Raw genomic sequence first — 24,402 nt, 5'->3', positions numbered from 1 at the left:
GGGAGATTGCTGCATTGATAGGATGCCCTTTATTCACATAGGTATTGGGCACATGAACCTAAAAAGTTGAATTTTGGCTATTTTGATAAAGAGTAACCAGGTAGGTAACTGCTACCATATTAGACAGAGCAGGGATAAATATCTCAAGACTTAAGCACTTCAGCTCCATTGGAACTAAGACCCTGTAGATATGGGGCCGAATGATTTCACTAGAGCTTCCTGACGTGGTAGCATGCAACTCCTGACTTTCCCATGTCTAGTCTCAACAAAGCCTCAGTTTTCAGAAGAGAGCCTCTCCATGGCAACCATGGGCTCACCCGGGGGTGTGTGTGTGTGGGAGGGGGTACCTACTACCTATGGCAAGCTGTATCTTCTCCCATCAGAGTCCAAGAAAGCCTCTCTGCTAGCCTGGCTCTGACTGCTTGGCCTTAAAGGCCAGGGTATGTACCACTGAGGTTGGGGTAACATGAGGGACGTCTGGATGCTCTGTAACCCGCACTGTCTCTTCCTGAACACAGGTGAATCCCTGGTGAAACAGGACAGCAAGCAAATCCAGGTGGACCTTCAAGACCTGGGCTACGAGACGTGTGGCCGAAGTGAAAATGAAGCCGAACGTGAGGAGACCACCAGCCCCGGTAAGCACACGGTGTGGGGGCCCCTTCTCCCCAGAGTCCCGGGCCGCATTTGGATGTCTGAGGCCACTCCCACTCACGATGAGTAGTGGGGCAGGGGAACTGTACTGAAGGAGACCTAGGACCAGCGAAGGACAGGAACTTTGGAGTACTCTTCAAAATGAGGCAGTTTGAACTTCTGTAGCTTCTAGCATGCTGCTAATAAAAAAAAATTCAATATAACTGCTATTATAGATAAAAATACCCAGTCCTTTTTATGAGGGAAGAGATCTGTGAACGTTTTCTTTTAAGATTTATTTATTTATTATGCATACAGTGTTCTGCCTACATGCATGCTTGCAGGCCAGAAGAGGGCACCAGATGTCATTATGGATGGTTGTGAGCCACCATGTGATTGCTGGGAATTGAACTCAGGACCTCTGGAAGAACAGCCAGAGCTTTTAACTGCTGAGCCATCTCTCCAGCCCAAAACTTTTTTTTTTTTTCTTTTGGTTTTTCAAGACAGCTTTGCGCCTTTCCTGGAACTCACTTTGGAGACCAGGCTGGCCTGGAACTCACAGAGATCCTCCTGCCTCTGCCTCCCGAGTACTGGGATTAAAGGCGTGTGCCACCACCGCCTGCAAGATCTGTGAACTTTAATGGATACCTAAACTGTAAGTTTAGAATACAATCTTTTCTTTTGTATTCACAAACGACGATTGGGAACCACAAGATCCCTACAGATTGGAAGTTGACGCGGTACAGTGGGACAGTTAGAGACAGGGATCCAAAGACCAGAGTGCTTGGTTCAAGCCCTCTTTTTTCTCTATGCCTCAATTTCCTGATCTGCTAAAATGGCAACAAAGCAACTCTCCAACTCACTGGGTACTCACATCAATGAAGTGGATAAGTTCTAGTGAAGCACCCTGGCCACATTTTACTAGTAAAATGGTGACTGTTCCTGTCATCCTGGTGCCACCGCCCTGGCCGGGCTTAATAGACTGACTTGTTTGGAAGGTCTTGTTTTCCTAGGCTGACTTTTTTATGCTGTTGCAACCCAAGAGTTTTAAGTTATAGCACTGTTAGGAAACATTGCAGAAGTAGTTTGTTCTCTAGTCCTTGTGGTCATTTAAAAAATATGAAGCTTTGTTTATGTCTCACTGAAGAGGCCCTGACTGACTCGTGTGTTAAGGACACGGGACACCAGAGGGTTTGAACTCTGGGTCTGCTATGTGCCCTGCATGGTCTGTGACTAGCCAGCTCACCACCTTCAACCCCTCCTGGAAAGCCTGTTGATTCTCCAGCCAACAAGATGAAAAGTAACTGTATCTTGCTCACAAGCCTGTTTAGGAAGAAATGCTAGATTCGAGTGCCTAGCATACAGCCAGACTTAAGGAGAGTGTTGCTCTGAGTTTTACTCCAGTACTTTGATCATGTGAGCAGCCTGCTCCCCTCAATCAAGTGGCCACAGCAGCACCTCCAACTTTTCTTCAGGAAGATGTCTCTGTCTCTTTCAGAGTGTGAGGAGCACAACAGCCTGAGGCCCATGGTGCTCATGGAGGGGCTGTGCTCTGAGCAGGGGTACCTGGACCCCGTCCTGGTCAGCCCACCTGCGAAGAAGCCTTTGGAAAACAAACCCAGAAGGCAGGACGAGTTCCAGATGCATGGAAATCCGGATGACAGCTCTGTCCTAAGGAAGGACATCAGGGATCTGAAAGCCCAGCTACAGAATGCCAACAAGGTCATCCAGAACCTCAGGAGCCGGGTCCGGTCCCTCTCTGCTACAAGTGATTACTCCTCCAGTCTGGAGAGACCCCGGAAGCTGAGAACCATTACAACCCTTGAGGGGTCATCACCTCACAGTGTCACTGATGAAGATGAAGGGTGGCTGTCAGATGGCACCGGGGCTTTTTACCCTCCAGGGCTACAGGCCAAAAAGGATCTGGAGAGTCTCATCCAGAGAGTATCCCAGCTAGAGGCCCAGCTCCCCAAAACTGGACTGGAGGGGAAGCTGGCCGAGGAGCTGAGGTCTGCCTCGTGGCCTGGGTAAGCGGGGGGGGGGGGGGGGGGGTGGGATGTTTGGGTCCCCACTTGATTGATGTCTAAGTCAGTGCTTAGAACAGCAGCCCTGGCAGTTGTAAGGGAGAATGTATCCAGGTAACCAGAAGGACAGTTATTTAAATAGTGGCTGAGCTGAGGGAAAATAAGGGAACAGCAAGCACCACATCAATGGTGGCAGCAGACCTCTGAGATGTCCTGTTACAGATGTTAAAAACCATGACAGTTTAAGTGGTACAGGGTAGTGATGAAACTCAGCTCAAATGCCTGACCAGAAGTCCTAGTCCTGCAACTTCTGAGCTACACAAACTATTTAATCTTTTCCCATCTAGTTGCTTACCTATGAAGTGAAGATAAGAGAGAACCCAACCCAAGGACAGTTACTGGGCTTAGTTGAACTATTACATGTGCTTCTAGTGCCTGGCATATAGTGTGCTCAATGCTGTTTTCAGTTATCTCGATTACCAATACTTTATGCTGAAAAATATTGAGTGGGCATACATGTCAACCTCTGTCCCGATTCTACTGCCAAGTAATGAACCACTCTAAGACATAGTGACTTTGCCATCTCTCATGGTTCTCTGGTCTGACTCGATTCAATTGGATCTCCCATGTGGCCCCCGCCATCAGATGGAAGCTGTGGCCAGAGGGATCTGAAAGGTCCTTTTGAGGTGGGCATGGATTCTCTATCCATGCCTCGGCTCCTGGTTCCTCCCTTTCTTTCTCCATGTGGCTTTGTCTTCAAGGATGTCTCCTTGACTTTGGTTTCTCATGGTGTGATAGACTTTGGTAATGTTGCTTCCGTGGGAAAGCTAGTATCTAGGACAGGAAGTAGATCTTACCAGGCAGCTAAAGAACTACCCCTCGGCTTGCACAGTGATGCCTCCATTGTGTTGCCTGGGTTAACATGGTCACAGCGTCTTCCAGACTTAACTGTATAGAGTATAAACCTCTTCCCTGATGGAGGATTGGCAAAGCCATGTTGTAGGAAAGCATAGAACACGGGAGACTGTAATTCCTATCTTTGCAAAATGCCATCTGCCACAGTATCAGAGCATAGAAGAAATTCACGTATCTGATGGTATTTGAAATAGAAGATAAAGTCCTAGACAGGCTTAGGAGTAAAAAATTCTAAATATTTATAGAATATCTATTGTGTGTCCACACTGTATTGGACTGTGTGAGATGTAAAATGTGGGCCTTTCTTTCTTTCTTTCTTTCTTTCTTTTTCTTTCTTCCCCCCAAGACAGGGTTTCTCTGTGTAGCTTTGCGCCTTTCCTGGAACTCACTCTGTAGACCAGGCTGGCCTCAAACTCACAGAGATCTGCCTGCCTCTGCTTTCTGAGTGCTGGGATTAAAGGCATGCACCACCACCTGGCTGGGATTTTCTTTACTCTCATAGATCTTATGGTTTAGTTTTGAATATGAGACTAACATTCTAGAAGGGTTAAGAACAATGGCTTCCTAAACGTCTTGGTACAGTAGTTTCTCAGTGTGGACTTTACTTTTCAACACTTTCCATGGCTAGTACAGTTCCTGGGTTGGGAGTTCCTTAGGTGTGGTCTCACAGAGGACTCTTAGGAAGCCCCTGTAACTTACACTCTCTCTTTTTTCAATCTTCCTCTCCCCTCTCTTTCCTGCATTAGAAAATATGATTCCTTGATTCAGGATCAGGCCCGAGAACTATCATATCTGCGTCAAAAAATCCGAGAAGGGAGAGGTATTTGCTATCTTCTCACCCAACATGCAAAAGATACAGTGAAATCTTTTGAGGACCTCCTACGGAGCAACGACATTGACTACTACCTGGGCCAGAGCTTCCGGGAGCAGCTTGCCCACGGGGGTCAGCTGACGGAGAGACTCACCAGCAAGCTCAGTACTAGTAAGTTGGCCACTGGCCCAGTCCTAGGCTCGGGTAGCTGCCATTCCTCCACAGCAGCACTCTACCCCAGAGTCCAGGTTCATGTCTTGAGGGCCATTTCTGAATCAGGATTCCTATGAGTGGCACCAAGCATGGCTGTTACATCCGTAGAGCTAGGCACAGTAGCGCACTTCTAAAATCCCAGAACGGAAGAGGTCAAGGGGTAAAATCATGAGTTTGGATCAACCTACAGGAAAAGAGACTTGTCATCTCAGATACAAAAGAAAGCCGATATGAAAGAGTTGGTGGTCACACGGGTGTGTATGTAGAAGCCAGGCTGCCACGGGATGTGGAGTATTGCAGAGAATAGACAGGCAAGTAGCTTGTGGGCAGTGAGATAAAATACAGTTCAGTTTTTAGCCCCAGTTTGGACATGTGAAGTCATGACTGTGAGCACCAGGTCAGGGGTGACTTCCCAGGTGAGCCTAGGTTCCTGCTCACCTCTCTGAAGGAGGGTTATCATAGGTGTTCTCTCACAAGTGGAATAGAGAGTCAACTGTAAGATATTAATAACAGCGAGCATGGAAGCAGAAAGTCAGTTACCAGGGAACAGAAGCAGGCCCAACAGCAGAGGTGAGGGTAAGTGTGAGCCACAGAGGACTTCATGATCAAAGTATCTTGTGTACATCTGCAGAAGTCTCATCATGAAATCCATCATTTTGTTCAGTTAATTTATGCTGATAAAAAACGATACAGCCCATGGCTGGGGCAGTAGCTCAGTCAGTAAGTGTTTGCCTTGCAAACAAGAAGGCTGAGTTCAGTCCCCAGACTCCACCTAAGAAAACCTGTACATGGTACCTCGCACTTGTAATCACAGCCCGAGGAGCCAGAGACAGATGGATCTATCTCCTGGGCTTGCTGGCTAGATAGTCTGGCTTAGTTGGTGAGTCCAATTTCAGTGAGAGACTGTCGCAGAAAAGAAGGAAGAAAATGGTAGGTGGCTCCTCTGAGCAATAATACCCAAGGTTGCCCTCTGGCCTCCCCAGGCATATACATACAGAGAGAGACAGAGACAGAGACAGAGAGAGAGAGAGAGAGAGAGAGAGAGAGAGAGAGAGAGAGAGAGAGAGAAACAGACAGACAGACATAACTTGAGCACTCAAAATAGTTTTCCCAGTCCAATGTGTGGCATAATCACTGTTCTGTGTCCTCGTGGGACCCGTGCTTTCTAATGTGTGATGTGGAACCTGTTTAACTTCTGTAACTTTCTAAATTTGATTTTCAGAGGATCATAAAAGTGAGAAAGAAGAAGCTGGGCTTGAGCCGCTGGCCCTCAGGTAATTCAGAAGACAGTCTGGTAAAGGGACCCAGACAGGGTAGCCCTGAGTTCACAGACCAGGAAGGCAAACTGAAGGAGATTAATTCATTTGTTCATTGAACACTGACTGGTTTTTCCAAATTCTTTCTTTTCTTTTGGTATAATTTCATCACCATAGTAATGCTCTAGGCGTGGTAAGCTAGAAGCAGCCTGACTCATGAATGAACCATGTGTCTCAAGAGTCTTAGCTTCCTGCGAGGTTGGCCTGCCTCGGGGCTTTATGGATGGCTAGCTCAGTAGTCACTTTATTTCCTTGGAGAATCCTATGACAGCATGTAGAGAAAGAGGCAGAGATGGTACAGATCGCTGGAAGACGATCATGTGAGTGCTTCTCAGAATATCTGTGGTGGAGGACACAGTGTTCGAGATTCTTCTTGGTTTTCTCATCTATCACAGACACATAAAGGGCCTATACTTGAGCTAACTAGAGTTCTCCACTTATCCTAGCTTCGGATGTTGGGATGTTTGTTCCATATTTTTCAAGGCTTCCTTTTAGTTTTTATACTTGTTGGAGATGCTAATGGTCGTCAGACTGTAGCTGTTCTAGGGATCACCCATTAGGCAGCCGTGCCTTAAAGAACTGGCTGTGCCTCTGCTGGCGTCAGCCTGTGGCCTGGGCACTGTGTGGCTACTGTAGTCTACCCATTTACATCCCACATACCCAGTCAGAGATGTGTTATTCTCAGATTCTGTACAGAACGGTGCCCTTGCCTTAGGTGGGTCTCCCTGTGGGCTTTAGTGAAGACTGGCTGCTCTAGGTGACCTTGGTCTTACCTGTGGCTCGCTGCTCTCCCCACCAGGCTCAGCAGGGAGCTCCAGGAGAAGGAGAAAGTGATTGAAGTTCTGCAGGCCAAGCTGGATAGCCGGTCTCTCTCGCCCCCCAGCAGCCATGCCCTGTCTGACTCCCAGCGCTCTGCCAGCAGCACGTCCTTCCTGTCTGATGAGATAGAAGCTTGCTCTGACATGGATGTAGCCAGCGAGTACACACACTATGAAGAGAAGAAGTCTTCACCTGGCCACTCAGGTAGCCTCCACTGTCGGAGTGGCACCTCTTCCGTCTAGACCGAGAAGAGACCTTGGGATCCAGGCCTTATAGTCCACTTTGGTGTGTCATGCTGAGTGGAACATGGCTCTGGGACCAGGTCCCAAGCACAGGCTCCCATGGGTTAGATCCTGGCTTTAGTGCTGACTTTCCAAGTAATTCTGTCTCTTGAGTTCTGTCATCGTGCACATGCTGACATGTAATCCCAAGTGAGAAGGTGGTGGCCAACCTTTACTGCTCACTGAATCTGTCCGATAGACAGATATTCCGTCCTTAAGATAGAATGCCTCGTGTCCTTACAGTTTCTGCACAGTGGTCCCTGAGTAGCTGTGGGCTTCCAGGAATCCCGCCACATGAGCTACTTCAGGATTTCCAGGTTCTGAACTCCCTTTGTCACCCCAAAGGTGGTTGGTTCCCTCACTGAAGGAGCTACCTAAGAGTAAGAAAAGGAATACTGTAAATGGTCCTTATCCCCAGGGCATTTCAAGACAGCCAGCCTCTGGCCCTGGTACTCCTGGAGAATATAAGGCCCAGGTCCCAGTTCTCTGGAGAACACCAAACACTTTCTTTCATTCATGGGTTTTGTAGAGTCCATCCATCATCTGAGTCATTCTACTGTGTTGTCTTCTAAACCATCAGCCACCAGTGCATCTCAGGGGCTTAAGGTCGAGTCCAGCAAGAGCCCCATCAGCTTGCCAACTCCCCAGAACCCCCTCAAGGAGGCCAGCCAGGCCCGTTCAGGTATGCAATAGCCTGTGGGGCAGTAGCTTCATCTCTGTCTCAGCTGCCTGCTTGGTTTTCCTTCAGGGATGAGGGTGGAAACTGTTAGAAGCCTAAATCTATTATATCCTATATCAGGAGGCTCTTCTCACTCACCGTCTGTGTCTGATTTTTAGAAATGAGAAAACAGGAAATCTGCAATAAGCTTTGATCTATGAACCAGTTTTCACCAATAACTGACTAATTCTTTTTAATAAGCATCTTCATTTCTTTCTCTAACTGACCCTGGGGAACAGAGGATTACAATAGCCAAAGAACAGGAAGAAAGACATCTATTAATCCCATCTATGCTACCTACTTAACTGGTGCAATGCCTTTTTCCATAGGTGATGCACCTAACGTCACAGCTAAATAACATTTCTTTTACATTACCATCAGTGGATTTATGAATGGATCCATAGTCCATGATATGTACATGATACATATCCTGGAGACAATAAGAGGGGAGCATTCACCTTCATGTCTTAGCATAGTTGTCAGTGTTCATCGGTCACTCACAGCTCTGCTTCAGAGACTGTAGAGAAAGGCTCATCCCCACTTCCTGCCTTCCTCCATGGCTGGCTACCTTCATGTAGTATGTGCTAGGGTCTTGGTTCCAAGAAGCACAGTCCTATTCTGTGCTATCTTCACCCCTCCCACAGGCAGTTCAACCACAGTCTTAAGGAAGAGGGGTATGTATCCTTTCTCTATCTGAGCCCGGACTCCGAGGTTCTGGGTCTGAGTGAGCAGCAACTGAACCAAGAGATCTTGAAGGATGGCCTGCTCACCCCAGCATAGATAACCTGCCTACACACTTTCAGCTCAAACAGAGCCTGAGGTCAGGGGTTTTAATATCACAATGCCTTCCTTAAAGATGCCTAGGCTGTGTCCAAGCAGTTTGGGTGATTGCAGTATCACTCTGATGCAGTACCAGCACCAGGGACCAATGATGTATGGTAGATGATGTCATGTCTTCTACATAAGACCTCTTCCTCAGGATAGTATTGATTTCTGCCCTGCTCCCCACCGGAAAAAAAGAAACAGATTAAAACAGCCAATTTTTATAGTGTTCCTCAAGATTTGGCTGCACACGGACTTTGTGGGTCACTGGGGGGAAAAGATTTTTTTTAGTTAAACTTCCGGGTCCTATTCAAAGAGTTTATCATTCTACTACTGTGCACTAAGGCAGCCTGTGTGTACTGAGTTGGGGGTGCACCCTTTAACCCAGCACGTGAGGCTACTCTGTCCTGCGTAGTAAGAGGCTGTCAAAGGAGGTGGGGGGAAAGAAAAGGAGACAAATGAGGGGTGGAACCTTTTAAGGGGAAGGAGCTGGGAAAGGAAGGAAGAAAAACAAGACAGCACCCTCCTGGGAAAATACGGTCAAAGTATATCACGTACACGTATAGAAATGTCACAGTGAAGCCCATTCTCCCGTACAACTAATACAAGCTAATAAAAATACTAACTAGTTTTCTCAGACAGGTTTTCAAGCCACTGTCTCAGCCACACCACCAGGGCTGTTTCTCCTCTTGTGGCTGAACACATCGCTTTGGATTTCTGAAGTTTGTTCCCACCAGAGTCCCACACTGCACCTACTAGGAATACCTGGTCTAGCCTGCCCTCCCCAGAATGACCATAACACAGTCACAAAAGGAGTTCTGGATGAGTAGATACTCTCTTCTCAGAGAGAAGGGCTGGTACACGCTAGGACCAGCATCCCAGGGCCTGTGAGGAGGTAAACATAGCCATCCTGATGTGCAGTAGGCATGAGTCACGCCATCTTGCCTCCATGTAGAGCAGAGGATACACACCTATGCAGGTGAGCCCGGCAAAGGGACAAGGAGGAGACACCTGCCAGGCTGCTTCTTAGGCATAACACTTGGCCTTGCTGGCTTAGCCTGGACCACAGTAAGTGCTGGCCACATGACAGGCCCACATCTGATCAGAGGATGGTGCTGCTTTCTCTGTTTTGTTTCTCTCTCTCTCTCTCTCTTACTTTCTCTCTAATGATGTCTCCTTTCTCCCTAACTCTTTCTTCCTAGGCTTTCGTTTTAACTCCTCACCCAAGCCGGCTAGCCTTTCCCAAGCACCAGTGCGCTCAACTCCGCCCAGCTCCATGCCTTTCGGCCCCTCTGGCCCTCCCCTCCTCGGCTGCTGTGAGACACCAGTGGTGTCCTTGGCTGAGGCTCAACAGGAGCTGCAGATGCTGCAGAAGCAGCTGGGAGAAAGTGAGCCGTGTTGTCTTGGTGTGCTTACCAGTGGCAGCCACCACGCGGTTGCTCTGCATGGCTTCGACCTGACAGGGGTGATGGGAAAACTAGGCATGTGTCACAGGTGGCAGGTGGAGGGAAAGCTTGCTTGCTTCTTGTCTCTGGGGTGTGTCCCATCAGCTACAGGAGGCGTTCAGAGACTTTCAGTCTGGTGCTCACAGACTGCTAACACATTAACCACCCAATATGTTAATGCACATCCCTGGCAGTCTGGGAAATGCTGAATAGCAGGCAGGATAAAGAAGTTATGCTTTGCCCTTGCAGGGTAACATAACTGTTAAAAATATGGCCACATGTACAGACTGCTCTGTGGGGTCATTAACATCTCTTGCTGCAGACTGCGCTTAATGAAGTTGAGTGCCCAACACCCTCAGTTTGAGATACAAAGGGTGATGTCACCATTCAGAAGCAGAGTAGAGTGGAGCCTCTTTTCATATTGTTCAAGGTTCTTTGTGCCCCTACACAGGAAACTGGACACGTAGATGGGTAGACTGGAACCACAGGCCATGACAAACAACTGTTGTGAATTCTGTCCTTTGACCCCCATAGGTAGTTAATGGTGTGTGAATATACAGGTCCTTGGAAAGGATCTGCTGCTGTGTGTGTGCTCTGTATGCCTCACTGTAAGGTTTGATGCATGGAATCACTTCAGGTGTAGAAAAAAGAATCACTTTGTAGTAATGACTTTTAAAGACAACTGGAAAGGTTTGAGAATTTGACTGAAGTCACACCCTATGCCTGTAATAGAGCTTGAGAGAGCCAGAGAGATCAACAGCAGGATTCTCCACACCTAGAGTATTTACTGACCACAGATCACAGCCAAGAGTTTCTATCTGTAAAACCCCTGGGGGCATTTGGATAACCTTTTTTTCCCCCCACTCAACCCCCAAAATGGATAGTTTGTCTCATGTGCACACAGCTTGATTTACAGAACCCACTGAAGCACGGATGATTTCAGGAGAGTTTGCCAATTCTATAGGCTATGGAGTCTAAGGGAACAAATCTCCCATTGTCAGCTTTCTCCTGAACATCAGTGTAGGGCCTCCCTAACATGACTGTGGTCTTGCAGGAACCCCTCAACAGAACTGTGTAGCACATGGCGTTAGAGCAGACAGCTAAGACTGAAGATAGCTGCCCAGTGGGAGAGATGGGCTTGGCGCCTGTCTTCTGCTCCAGGCGTCTGGTCCCCCAGCCCTTTGTACCAGGGTACAGACGCCCTGCTGCTTGAGTTTGGTTGAACCCAGTGGCAACACTCTGGTGGCTTTTCACAGCTCTTCTCCTTGGAGACCAGCCGATGGGCGAGTGCTCATGACTGAGAGCTGTTCCCCAGCACTTCTGACATTGACAAACAGGCATTTGACGCACGTCGAAGTGGCGTGACATTCTGGGCTTTCATTTCCTTCTGTCCTTTTCCTTTATCTTTCCATGACTGTCAGCAGATCTTTAGGGAGGGAAAGAATAGAGGGAGGACTCTGTGCATAAAACTGTTTCGTGAGGTTTTGTATGTGTGTGGACCTATTAAGGCAAAATCTATGCTAGCCCAGGGATGTGTGTGTGTGTGTGTGTGTGTGTGTGTGTGTGTGTGTGTGTGTTTACATTTCCTCAGGTGATTTTAGCATGTGCCCAATTTGAGAACAAGTTATAACTGAGGATAAAAATTGGTCAGTGGCCATTGTACTAATCCTTGCTCAGAGTCTGAATGGCTTGGAGGAAATGGTGGACTCATTCCTGTTTGCTTGGAGTTGGCTGCCTGTCTATTTTGCCTGTGTTGGTAGTTGTTGGAAGAAACTAGCCTTCCTGTGCTCCTCTGTGCACCACCCCGCCCCCTATTCTGGGCTTTTAAAAACAGAAGCAGAAATCTAGACTCTGCATAGGGAGCCTCCTTTGAGACATTTCCTAGAGAGGTCAGAAACAGGCTATGTAGAACATCACCTGAACTCTAGCCTCTGCTTAAAAGGCTCAAGGAGGGGCTCTGCTTTCCTAGGGTCTCTGAAAGCATTATCCTAGGACAGGAGAGGTCCCGCCCACCATCCTTGGAATGTTTGATGATTTTTTGTTTTGTTTTGTTTTGTTTTTAGGTTTTTCGAGACAGGGTTTCTCTGTGTAGCTTTGCACTTGGTAGCCCAGGCTGGCCTCTAACTCACAGAGATCCACCTGGCTCTGCCTCCCAAGTGCTGGGATTAAAGGCATGCACTACTACTGCCCACCACTTGATGATTCTTTAAGGTTGGATGACATGCTGTAGTTTTGTCAAATCTTGTGGAGGCGATCCAGATCACAACTTTCCTTACAGGGTTTTCCCAACCCAAGCAAAGAATTCTTCAATCTGGAAACATCTAACTGGATTTTATACCCCATCGCCCCTGGAAAGATTGACTGATGGTTAGCTTTGGGGGATGGCTAATACAGGCAAGCGGATACTCCCAATTGTGGGTGTGCCCAGTCAGAGAGCTCACCACGTTCTTTACCCCTAACTTTCGGATGATTCCTACATCCAGAGCTTTCCTGGATTCTATCATGAGGAATTCCAGTAAGACACAGACGTGGCGCCCCTGGGCTTTTCGTTTGTGTACACAGGTGTCTTTCAGATCCTTCATTATCCTTTGCCTCTTGGCGTCTCATGCTAGGCAATGCAGAGGGTGGAGTTCAGGCTTGAGCTTTTGAGTTTTCATCTAACTGCTGTCCTGCGATGACTGGGGTACTGACATCCCCCTGTGTCCACCACGAGTCTCCCTTCTCTGTGGTCTCAATGTCCTCACTGGTTCTTGGCTTCCGATCCCATTTTGTTTCTCTCTGGTTCCTTTCTGTCCAGGTGTTAGCATGGCCCCCCCTGCCTCCACAGCCACACTGCTGAGCAACCATCCAGAAGCTAGCTCTTCCCACTACTTCAACCCTGCACAGCCCCACTCTCCTACAAGGGGCATCATAGAGCTGGGCAGAATCCCGGAGCCTGGCTACCTGGGTAGCAGTGGCCAGTGGGACGTGATGAGGCCTCAGAAAGGGAGCATCTCTGGGGACCTGTCCTCAGGCTCCTCACTGTACCAGCTGAACTCCAAACCCACAGGTAATGCACAGAACTGGGACCTTTTCTTCAGTCAGGAAATGGATAGTAGGATCACCCCTCAAATATGTACTGTGCACCAAACCCGGTCTCACCAAGTGGAGGGGTGTAACTGAGGAGGTAAATAGCATGTGATGGAGCCCAGTTCCAACAGTAAAAAACAGAATTTCCAGGAGACAGACCAAAGTGAAGAAGGGGTCTGCTCGTAACCCAAGAGTGCTTCTTCTTCTGGGTTCTTCCATCCATACAGGGGACTCCTTATTCCTGACTTACTGAAAGTGAGGTAACTTGAGGACATGTGGTTTTTACCTTAGGCCTTCTCTTTAAGTGGGAATGGATGGATTTTGCTTAAAAAAAAACTGTCAAGTAACAATAAAGAGACTGGAAAAAGGCAGTAAGGCCTTCTCTGTCATCCCCTAAAACACACCCAAGGGTGGGCATGCCTTGCCCAGAGGTAGTCGGGCTCATTAGAGCTGTCAGCCACTTTCTAAGTGACACGCAGCTCCCTTTCACTGCGGGTGGAGGCCAGCGGGCTTTCCTTAGCAAGGGGCCACCCTGTGCTCGCCCAGCTCCCTCCTCCTTAAGCAAAGTTGCCTGTGTGGAGGAGCACAGTGGGCAGAAGGAAGGTGACATCAGGGTCAGGTCAGTGGGCACTGGCAGAGCTCACCCACCCTAGCCACCAGCGGTCTAGCTTCTGCCTTGTCCTGGGGTGACTGCAGGGGCCGACCTGTTGGAAGAGCACCTCGGTGAGATCCGGAACCTGCGCCAGCGCCTGGAGGAGTCCATATGTGTCAATGACCGGCTGCGGGAGCAGCTGCAGCAGAGGCTCAGCTCCACTGCCCGGGAAAGCGGTAGGCAAGGCCCGGCCTCTGCCTGGCTGAAGGGAAAGTCCCAAGACAGAGCCTCCCAGTTTCCTAAGCACTCTGGTACTCTCTACTTCACTTGTCACACAATATTGTCGGATGTATCTGAGCTCAGAGCCCAACTTTCCTCGGGCAAAGATCTGGCCTCGTGCCCTTAATCGGCTTCTCTGTAGCTGACTGGTAAGCAGTCGAGCCAGGTCTATGAAGACCCACCCCACCCACTTCACTTAGGAGGCCATTAGTCCCCACCTCTGCCCTGCGCATCCCTCCCCCCCCCCCATGTCATTTAGAGGTCACCCTTCATACATGCAATTGCTGCTTCTACACAGCAACCTCAGCTGGTTAGGGAGAAAAAGCCTCCTGCACAGTCACAGTGCCTGCTAGGTGCCACTCAGTATCAGCCATTGTGCTCAGGTTAAGCCCAGGCCTTGAGGGCCAGAGATTTCTGCTGGGTCAGGGCAGCAGATCTTTGAGGGAATGGAAAAGCATCTGTTACATGGGACATATGTGTGTTTTCTGGGACAGGCTCCACCTCTCACTTCTACAGTCAGGGCCTGGAGTCCATGCCTCAGCTCTACAGTGAGAACAGAGCCCTGAGGGAAGAGAACCAAAGCCTGCAGGCTCAGCTCAGTCACGCTTCCAGAGGTGGGTTGTGCAAAAATCACAAACTATAGCTCTACCTAGGTGTGTTTCTACCCAGATTTACGAATCCGAGGTTTTACATTGCTAATCTATCAGCAAAGGGCTAGCCCCTACAACAGTGGTTCTCAACCTGTGGGTCGTGACCCCTCTGGGTATCAATGGTTTCACAGGGGTCACCTAAGACCATTATAAAACACAGATATTTGCATTATGATTCATAACAGTCGTGAAATTACAGTTAGGAAGTAGCAACAAAAATAGCTTTATGGTTAGGAGGGTGACCACAACATGAGGAACTGTATTAAAGGGTCCCAGCATTAGGAAGGTTGAGAACCACTGCCCTAAGAGATCTCAACTCTGGCCCTCTCAGGCTTTGAGGTTCTGGAACTGAATGGCTCTAGGAAGCCCATTCCTTCTGAAAGCCCACCCACATGGATCCAGCTGGTTATCTACCAAGCTGTCAGTCAGTTTGGAATCTGCCCCCTGCCACCTGCTCACAGTGACTGGGACCCACAGCAGCATGAGACATGTATCTGTATTCTCTCATGCATCTCCAGACAAGTACAGATGTGGGCAGCTGTCTGGGTCCTGTTTGCCAGTCCCCTGCCTCCTCACTACATCCCTCACTCAGGCTGCTCTCTGGCGGTCCTCTGGTTCCATGTCCTCTAGAACTTTCCCAGCCCTACTTAATAGTCATCTATAAGTGGGCATCATTTCCCATGTGGCCTGGGAAGCAAATTACTTTAGTATTAATTGGCTTGGTTAAATCAATGTATGACTAGTAACACATTATTTTTATTTACAAATATCTATTGAGCAGCTATTAAAAAGCAATATATGAAAGTATTAAGGCCAGAATGAAGGAGTCCTTGTGGAGGAAAAAGGCAAGAAGAGATATTTCTAAGGTAGCTACTCCAGTACAAGAAGACTTGAGAGGCAAGACCCCTGCTGGGGAAGATAACTAAGGCTGAGGGATGAGGGGGAGGCAGAGAGCCTACCAGTGCATGCTGGGAAGAGAACAGCCTCACTGGTGAGAAATAGCAAGACACCCAAGGGAGTACATTTGTATGCAAGGACTAGCCTCATATGAAGAGTCCCTGTAGACCATTTTCAAGGAGTGTAGATCAAAGAGATATCACATGGTTAGAAAACATCAAATGTCCCAATTTTCAAAAGGATGATATATTCTAAAAACCATAAACAAGAAATCAGTGCTGGTCTTTGATAGGACTGAAGGCGGACGGTTGAGTGGCTGCCTAGAAAACAGCTCTAGGGACATGCTGCTTTCCCTCAGAGCAAGAGCAGGTGTGCCTAAACGGCCAGTCAGACGCCACAATGAAAGAGATCCTCACCCCCCAGTATGCGCCAGTCCCCTAAGCCAGACTGCTCACCCACACAGGACCTTCCTTCCCCTGGCCTCACATGTGTTTGGGGGTTGACTTTCCACTGAGCTTTAGGCCGCAACATAAATACCCCTGTGTCCTGCTCATCAGGACACGCCCAGGAGATGGACCGCCTGCAGGAAGCTCTGCTCTCCTCTCAATCCCAGCTTCAAGAGCTGGAGAAGGAGCTGGAGCGGCAGAAGGCTGAGCGGCAGCAGCTGCTGGAAGACTTGCAGGAGAAGCAGGAAGAGATCTTGCATTTCCGGGAGGAGAGGCTATCCCTCCAGGAAAAGGACTCCAGGTAGGCGGGGCCTTGATAAGGCACGCCCCACTTTTAGTACAGACGTGATATTGGCAAAACAATAGTTTCCTCCTTTGGAAAACTCAGTCTCCCCTCCGCTGTTCCTGCCACAGGGCAAAGGAAGACTCCATTTTGGGCAAAAAGAATAGCTTTGGGTGCTACAAAGTAGAGATGAAGTCCTGTTGCAAAGGTTTTCATCTGTCAGAGACGGGCAGGAGAGCATTCCCATGCTTCCCCTAACAGACATCGCTTTCTTCATACACTGCAAGTTGCTATGCCCGCAGAAGCCCTGCATCTGCCTGTCAGCATGGAGAGCACTGTAGGGCCAGCAAAGGGAGCTAGTGCTGGGACTTCAGGCTGGTTTACTTCACCTGCCCCAGACTCTGCTAAGTGAAAGTGATGCGCCCCCCCCCCCCCCAGTTGACAGCTGGGGCGAAGATGCCCCAGGCGAAGGGTGGCTCACAGCTCCTTTGCCCCCCGTGGCTCAGTGACCCCTTGCGTCTCCTTGGCAGGCTGCAGCACAAGCTGGCCCTCCTGCAGCAGCAGTGTGAAGAAAAGCAGCAACTCTCACTCTCCTTGCAGTCAGAGCTCCAGATCTATGAGTCACTCTGTGGAACTCCTAAGACAGGCCTGAAAGGTATGAGGACCCTCTCCCCCTTCTCCGTGAAGCCCAAGGGTGAGGCACTGTTGACGTGAGCGGCTGGGTCAAGCCTGGGTGCCCTTAAGAAAAGCGTCAGTGGTAGAACCATAGAATGAGGAGGCCCGGCTCTGAGGCTGCTCATGGCTTTGAAGGCAGGTGAATTGGCAGAATCATTTTTATGCAAGGAAATTTTAGAGCAAAGGCTGTTGAGAGCCCCACTCAACCTGAGACCGTGGTGGTGCAGATATGACGTGCTCATGGTGAGGCCACATCTTATATACAGCTAGTTTGTGGGGTACTTGGCACCATGAGGAGCATAATGAAGTCAGGGGCCCCCTAGCTCTGCTCCTGGTGCTGTATGAGAATGGTTGTGTCCCCCAGGTGTGTGGCCAAGCCCTCGAGACTCCAGTGGGACCCTCGGCAGAAAGGACTGCCACAGAGCAGCATTCTGACTGTTACGTGAAAACACGTGGTCACTGACCCTCGGTCCCCCTCTTTCCTCTTTCAGCTTTCAGCCTGGATTCCTGCCACCAAGTCCCCAGTGAGTTAACCTATCTGGTGGCGGAGATACGAGCTCTGAGAAGGCAGTTGGAGCAGAGCATTCAAGTGAACAATTGTCTGCGGCTGCAGCTGGAACAGCAGCTGGATGGTGGTGCTGGCAAAGCCAATCTCAGCCCGTCCTCTGTTAGCCAGAACTTCTCAGCCAGTGTGGAGCCTGCAAACACACAGCCACTCTTCCAAGGTAGGGAAGAAGAGGGAGGCAGAGCGCTCTGTCAGTGGAGGTGTCTGTGGCACAAGGGCAGTCTCGCTGAACTGCCCTGGCGCCTCAGGCAGAGACGGGAGATGTTTTTACACGGCCTCCCAAGTGACAATTAGGGGTTCGGGACGAGGCCTGTCCCCAGACTCCCAAGTTTGCTTCTTACAGGTCATCTGCTTTGGGCAAAGTATTTAAACTCTCGAATGTTTAACCCTTAGTTTACCCCACTTGTAAATGGGACTGATAAAAAATATAGCATGTATGGTTATCTGTAGCATTAGATAATTGTCAATAAGAAAATTGATCCCTCATATGTATGTAGTGCTTTAGAATTTACCAGGTGTCATCAAATATACAATCTCACTGAAATAGGGCATTTCCCCCATCTCTGTATTTCCCATGAGAAGATGGAGTCCCGAGACATTTAGTAGACAAGCAAGGGTCACTAGGGCTAGGAGTCAGGATCGGGAGCCTAAGGAGGAATCAGGCTCAAGAGCAGGTGACTAGACTTTGCTGCACTAACAGGATGATAACCAGACTGCTGAACTGAAGCCTTCATGAACCTAGTCATGCTTTGGTAAACTTGTTTTTTAAATGCTGGGGCAAATGCTCTCCTACTGAGCCTTTCTTTCTCTCTGCCCTTACTCAGCATTTTAACATCCATACTATGAACATTTGTGTACAATTATATTTCGTTTAAGGCATTGTACTACATGCAAATTATATCCAAAATTGGGCTTATAAAATATCTACCAATGTTTTCAACTAGACATGGCATTCTTCTGAAACATACCCTCTGCAGAGGAGTGCCCACCAAGTGCTTTGCTGGGTCTCTGTGTTGTGGCCTATGGGTGCTGGTTGCCTGAGGTCTGTCTTGGGCTAGGCATGTACCACGTGGCTCAGTGTGCAGCATGTTGGCGGACCTGACGTGGCGGCTGTTTCGCTCCCTAGGTTCCGCTGCGTCCCCTCCAGTCCGGGATGTTGGCTTGAATTCTCCAGCCACGGTGCTCCCCAGCTCTTCTCACTCTGTTCCTGGCTCAGACCCTGCCATCACCACCAGGACAAGTGGTAAATACAGCCAGGGGAAGACTCAGATAGTGATGAGACATGACTGATGCAAACGGCCCTCGGTTGGCTGGCTGTGCGTGCAGCACCTGTGTCTAGAGGCCTTTCTCGGTCTCTTGCCTCTGCGCGGCCCTCGGCCTTTAGCCTTCTTCCTACACTTTCCCTGCCTGCCACTCTGGTCTTCTTCTTCTTCTTCTTCTTCTTCTTCTTCTTCTTCTTCTTCTTCTTCTTCTTCTTCTTCTTCTCCTCCTCCTCCTCCTCCTCCTCCTCCTCCTCCTCCTCCTCCTCCTCCTCCTCCTTCTTCTTCTGTCATTGCTCTGTTCTTCAGTGGGACTCCTCTGTATTCTGCTGCTTTTTTTCTGGCTCATCTTTTACCCAGAAACGTCCTCATTAGTAGTATTTATCCCACATATTTCACCAGTGGAAAAATGTCACAGTATCTGTTGTTGTTGTGACAGCGTCCTCAGAGAAGAGCAGTGTAAGGGAGCTGCTGGCTCGCTGTTGCAGATTTCACTCCATCACGGCAGGAAAATCACAGGAACTTAAGGGAGTTGGTCACATGGTATCTGGCTCCAGAATCAGAGGGCAGTGAACACATGTACACTAGTGCTTAGCACACCTTCTCCACTTTATCCAGACTGGGATATCCCTGTCTAGGGAATGGTTCTGCCCACAGTTAAGATGTGTCTTCCCACATAAGCTAATGCCATCAAGATGATTCACCTCAGGCATGCCCAGAGGCCCACCTCCCAGATAATTCCAAATTCTGGCTGGTGACAATTAACACTACTACAACACAGTATGATGTGTCTAATACAGTGACGTAAGAACAGTTATAAACACGTCGGACACAGAGTGCTCTGTGGACTCGACCATCCTGTATTTTTGAAGGCTGGCTTGCTTCTTGCCTCTTTCATTGTCCCTTTGGAGTGGAGTAACTGAAGTTGTTATTATGTCTAACAGTGGATCCTATCTTTGTTTCTTCGTCAGAGCTGGATTTAGATGGTTCTGCAGTGATGAAGAACCCTCCCAAGCTGGAGGGCAATGCTGTTGATGGCTCCTTTGCCAACAAGCATGGCCGACATGTCATCGGCCATGTTGATGACTACAGCGCTCTACAAGAGCAGATCAGGGAAGGCAAGCTGCTGGTCCAAAAGATCCTGTCTCTTGTGAGGCCAGCGTGCAACATCCCTGGACTTGAAGCTCAGGGCATAGGGGTAAGAACCTGATACTCTTGGGGGCTCTCTTCCCCTGACTTTACCTCCTTTGCTCAGTCATTACAACTGTGCTTTACATCTCCCAGTCGCTGAGGAAGTGATTTACGTTTATTCCAGCCAGAACATTTCTCTCCAGTCTCCCATCTCCACTCTGCTACAGATCAGACTGACTTGATACTTGGACTGAGAACCTCAGGAGACTCCATGCTTTGTAACAGAGCACTTGAAAAATGTTGACATAATGATGCCATTATGTTTAGCATCTTCGGTAGCTTATCTGTAATACAAATGCTGGCAGAAAGCCATGTCTAGATCAAAATCAGTCCAGTGGACAGGCATCCACAGGAACCTGCGTACACAGATGGGCAGTGAACTTGATAACTCAGCTTTCCCTGTTCAGACTGAGCAGAGGGGAGGCAGCCAGGGAAGCTCTTCAGTGTGCGCAGTAGTTAAGAGGAAGCAGACACAAGTGACGGTGTTCTTTGAGAAACCGGCCACCCATGGATGCTTGCATAGGACAGCCTTGTCTACAAGGACCCACTACTGAGGAGCAAGCTAGAGTTCCCTGTCAATATGCACGATAAGGTGCGACAGGCACAGTGTAAGCAGCCGTCCTCTGTGGTTGCATCACAGACAAGGAAGGTACAGTTTCATAAAGGATGTAACACAAGAATGAGTTTTGAAAGCTTGTAGGGCATCCTGGGAGAAGGGTTCCAGGCAAAGGGACCCGCTGCCCCGAAACTGTAAGGAAAAGCCAGGGTTTCCAGCAGGCCTGTGTCCTGTGCGTGTTCACACAGGAAGCTTGAGCCCTGTGCTTGGAGCAATGGGATGCCCCAGTTCCAGTGACATCCATGGCTACCCGTCCTCTCTTCCCAGGTACCAGGTACCAAAAGTGTCCGTGAGCTGCAGAGCAGCGCCAGTGCCCTGAACCATACCCTAGAAGACTCAGCATCCCTCCTCACCATGTTCTGGAGAGCAGCCTTGCCAAGCTCGCATGGTCCAGGACTGGTAGGCAAAGCGGTAAGAGGCTGTCTTCGGCTGGTTAAGACCTCCCTTTTCCATGCCAATATGGCCCTGCTCCCAACTCCTTCAGCTTTCTCAATGGTCAGGGGTTATATGGCAAGTTGAGGTGGACAGAATCTTCATGGAACGTCCTGGAGGGAGACCTCTGAGCCATCGTGGCTGCCTTGTGGCGGTCCTCACACATTCTTTTCCCACCCTCCAAGTCTTGGTGAGACATCAAAGAGAAGGAAAACATGGAAAGTGGATGTAATCAGCCCAGAATTCAGGTGTTTCTGGAGCTTGTACCCTGAAATTTGAGCTGATCGAGAGACCTGTTGACACTCTTCTCCACCCCTAAGGTCTACCTGCCTGACCAAAAGATCATATCAGGACAGCCTCTTCTAGCCATTCTCTGGAATCTCAGCAGTTTTTAAAGTTTGTGTCTCTGGGCCAGGCCTGGGACAACCAGCCACCTCCTGGGGTCTGCTTGCCTCTCCAGAGGGCTGTGGTAGGCAGAACTTAGACAGAGGTGTTCCAGCTGCAGGCAACTGGTACTGATGGCTGTGGACCAAGCTATGCCAATTCAAGGAGCTTTCATGTCTCCACAGTGGCAGGTATTGGCAAACTTTCCATTGTCCGCTGGTCAGTCCCATCTCTTTGGATATAACATCTCTGAACTCCTAAGTGTCAATTGAGATGAGGGAGTTAAGAAATTCTATAGGACTGAATGGAGCTCTTGCTTTTGGTTGGGATTTGGTGCTGGCCTAGAGGGAAGCTTTCCCTAGCAGGCTTTGGCTTTTCCATGTCTCTCTGGTGGCCTGGTGTTCAGCTGTCTCTAGCTGGGGCCTGAGAGGTTTGTTGTTTGTTTTCTGTTTGTTTGTTTGTTTGTTCGTTTGTTCGTTTGAGACAGGGTTTCTCTGCATATTTCTGTCTGTCTTGGAAATTGCTCTGTAGACCAGGCTAGCCTTGAACTCAGAGATCCACCTGCCCCTGCATCTGAGTGCTGGGGTTGAAGGTGTACATCACCACTGCCTAGCTTAAGGTTTGAGAGGTCTTAAAGGAGGGAATTCAATACAAAACCTCAAGAAGATGGTAGCCTTCTGCTGGACCAGGAGAGCTGCAAAGCACAGGGTGTGTTCAGCCTTGTGAATGTTGTCTGAGTCTATTCCTCTTCCTCAGGGACAGTTGATGGAGAAAGAACTCCTGGACCTGAGAGCCCAAGTGTCCCAACAGGAAAAGCTCCTTCAGAGAACCAATGAGCGTCTGAAGTCAGCCAAGCAGAAGAAGAAAAGCATGGAACAGTACATCGTGAACCACCGTAGGTGTCCCTGAAGGGCACATAGGGAGGGCTCTTCCAGACACCCAATCTTGCAGCCGAGGAATAGTGACCAGAGGGACTCAGGAATGTTGAAAGAGGGGAGACTGAGGGGTGATGGTGGGCACAGAGGGTGGCTAGAAGAGACAGACCACAGAGTGGCAGAGAACGTGTTTTAGGATGCATGTGCCAAGCAAGCCAGACTCAGCTGGTAATCCCCACACTGTGAAGATGTTTTCTGTTTCCAGTGACCAGGACCCATGATGTCTTGAAGAAAGCACGGACTAATTTAGAGGTAAGGACAAACGCTGCAGCCCTTGGCCACAGAGCCTGTCTTCAACCACCAGCTGTCATCCTGTCTGTGGGGCCCCTGACCAGCTCTGACATTCTAAGAGGTTTCTGGTCCGGTGTAGGTCGTGGCTCCTCAGCAAACACCACCCTCCCTCCCTCCCTGCCCTCTGCCCGCCCTCATCTTATTTCCCTCTCTCCCCATACGGTAGCTCTCTGTCCTTCATGTGGGGTGAGGAGGCTAGGGAAATACAGCACAGTGGGCAGAGACATTAGGAGTCTGCTTATGAGGCCATTTGTACGCACTGGAGTTTCTTAAAGGGCTCTATGAAGAAAAAATAAATAAAAAAGCAAAGTAGACCGAACCTTGCAAATTGACCCTGCAAGATTGCTGCAAGGCTGGGTATATCCTTGTCTTTAAAATCTTTATTTAGTCTCATGGATCTGGAAGAAAACTTGAAGATAAACACTGTCCCCTAAGGTGAAAGACTTTCTATCCCTGACAGCCATTCTTCACGGTCCTCTCAAATGCTAAGTGCCTGTCCTTCCCGGGAAGCAGTGTGAGGGAAAACTTGGCATGTGTGATGGGGCTTAAAGATCAGAAACTGTCCTCTGAATGTAGACTTGACACTGCCAAAGCAGCCGAGCAGCTGCCCAGAGAGTTCCTAATCTCATCTGCCGCAGTGCCTGTGCGGAGTGGGGTTGGGCCTTGACGTAGCTCACTCTTTCGCTCACCTTGGTCTAATTCCCGTTTCTTCTCTGACGACTCCTTTCTTTCTCGAGCCTCTGTAGCACAGCACTTACAAGATTACCTCTGTGCAAGCCATATTCCCGTCCCAGCAAAGGTAACCCAGCTGCCTCCGGCACCACTGGCCCAGGCCTGTGCAAGCCTGCCTCTCTGGTTCCTAGGCCCATGGGGAGGGTCACGGGCCTGGGCCTAAGCTAGGCCTTGGCCTGTCACTAACTTGCTGTGTGGCTTTGGCTGGCCCCTTCGTCTCTGAGCCTGCTGCCCCAAGTCTGTGATGGTAGAATTCATCTTAGATCATCCCTGAGGCCCCGCCAACTCGACCCCACTGATAACTGGGACGGGTACTTACTGTACTTACGGGGAGGACTTCCTGCTGACCCGTCTTCCCCTTCTACAGAGGGCTCCTTATGTGTCTGCTCATCTCCAGCTCAGTGCTTCTTCTCTTGAGAGATATGAAAGGCACTTTTGGTTTCTGTCCCTTTGTTTGCTTCAGACCACTTGATTTGGAGCATGAACTGACCCCTGGAGGGAGAACTATGGGGTCTGGCCACTCAGTGTACTGTGGCATAAGAGGCAAGACTCTAGGCGTGTGGAAGGCTTCCGGCTAATCTAGGCTTCAGGAGCTTCTCTGGGCCAGCGCCCCCACCCCTGTGCTTGTCCCCCTCACCAGCTCTCAGGCTCCTGCCTTCCAGCACACTTGCCTGTCACTCCAGGCTCCAGCAGGCCTGACCAGGTTTGTTCCCTCCTGTCTGCAGGTGAAATCCTTAAGGGCTCGGCCATGCACTGCAGGCTTGTGACCCTTGTCTTCCAGGAGCCACGCAAGAAGCGAAGCCACCAGTCCTTAAGACAGCAGGAAGGGTGGGCCTGCCCGCCTCTTGTGCAGCTGCCTATCTGCTGAGGGATACCCATCCCACTCCTCCCCTGCTGGAGGTCCAGAAAAGGGCTCAGAGATGTGTCCACACGGGACAGGCAGGCGAGTGGCATCCTGGCAGCAATGAATATGATTAGCCAAGGCCCGCTGGGCCCAGCACTAAGCCAAACTGATGTAGACTGCATAGACGGCCTCGCGGCTCTGCTTCTGAACAGCCTCAGTGGCACTGGCGCCCTCCTCGCCACGGTTCTTGCCTCAGCATCTGTCCTCA

General features: G+C 49.5%; 1 protein-coding gene across 14 annotated transcripts in view; it reads left to right on the top strand.

The window, feature by feature from the left end:
- The window catches only part of LOC118586386 (myomegalin-like), a 197,489-nt gene extending 173,363 nt beyond the window's left edge, over positions 1 to 24,126 (top strand). For 5 of the 14 annotated variants that reach the window (XM_036191569.1, XM_036191565.1, XM_036191571.1 and 2 more), the window contains 19 exons: positions 519 to 635; positions 2,129 to 2,657; positions 4,316 to 4,551; positions 5,816 to 5,867; positions 6,709 to 6,932; positions 7,539 to 7,691; positions 9,752 to 9,937; positions 12,792 to 13,043; positions 13,760 to 13,891; positions 14,429 to 14,548; positions 16,039 to 16,228; positions 16,741 to 16,865; positions 17,377 to 17,610; positions 18,577 to 18,693; positions 19,681 to 19,907; positions 20,784 to 20,927; positions 22,089 to 22,227; positions 22,473 to 22,519; positions 24,016 to 24,126. In XM_036191569.1, the coding sequence (XP_036047462.1) occupies positions 519 to 635; positions 2,129 to 2,657; positions 4,316 to 4,551; positions 5,816 to 5,867; positions 6,709 to 6,932; positions 7,539 to 7,691; positions 9,752 to 9,937; positions 12,792 to 13,043; positions 13,760 to 13,891; positions 14,429 to 14,548; positions 16,039 to 16,228; positions 16,741 to 16,865; positions 17,377 to 17,610; positions 18,577 to 18,693; positions 19,681 to 19,907; positions 20,784 to 20,927; positions 22,089 to 22,227; positions 22,473 to 22,519; positions 24,016 to 24,057 (3,266 nt within the window). In that variant the 3' untranslated portion in view covers positions 24,058 to 24,126. Of the gene's footprint in view, positions 1 to 518; positions 636 to 2,128; positions 2,658 to 4,315; positions 4,552 to 5,815; positions 5,868 to 6,708; positions 6,933 to 7,538; positions 7,692 to 9,751; positions 9,938 to 12,791; positions 13,044 to 13,759; positions 13,892 to 14,428; positions 14,549 to 16,038; positions 16,229 to 16,740; positions 16,866 to 17,376; positions 17,611 to 18,576; positions 18,694 to 19,680; positions 19,908 to 20,783; positions 20,928 to 22,088; positions 22,228 to 22,472; positions 22,520 to 23,295; positions 23,947 to 24,015 lie in introns of those variants that run through there. The other 9 variants (XM_036191567.1, XM_036191564.1, XM_036191574.1 and 6 more) reach the window with 6 other exon arrangements.
- The last annotated feature ends 276 nt before the right edge of the window (positions 24,127 to 24,402 follow it).

The sequence above is a fragment of the Onychomys torridus genome, chromosome 6, assembly GCF_903995425.1.
Source record: "Onychomys torridus chromosome 6, mOncTor1.1, whole genome shotgun sequence".
In the NCBI taxonomy this organism is placed as follows: domain Eukaryota; kingdom Metazoa; phylum Chordata; class Mammalia; order Rodentia; family Cricetidae; genus Onychomys; species Onychomys torridus.
Note: the sequence above shows the minus strand (reverse complement) of the source record. Positions and strands in the feature narration are given on the sequence as shown.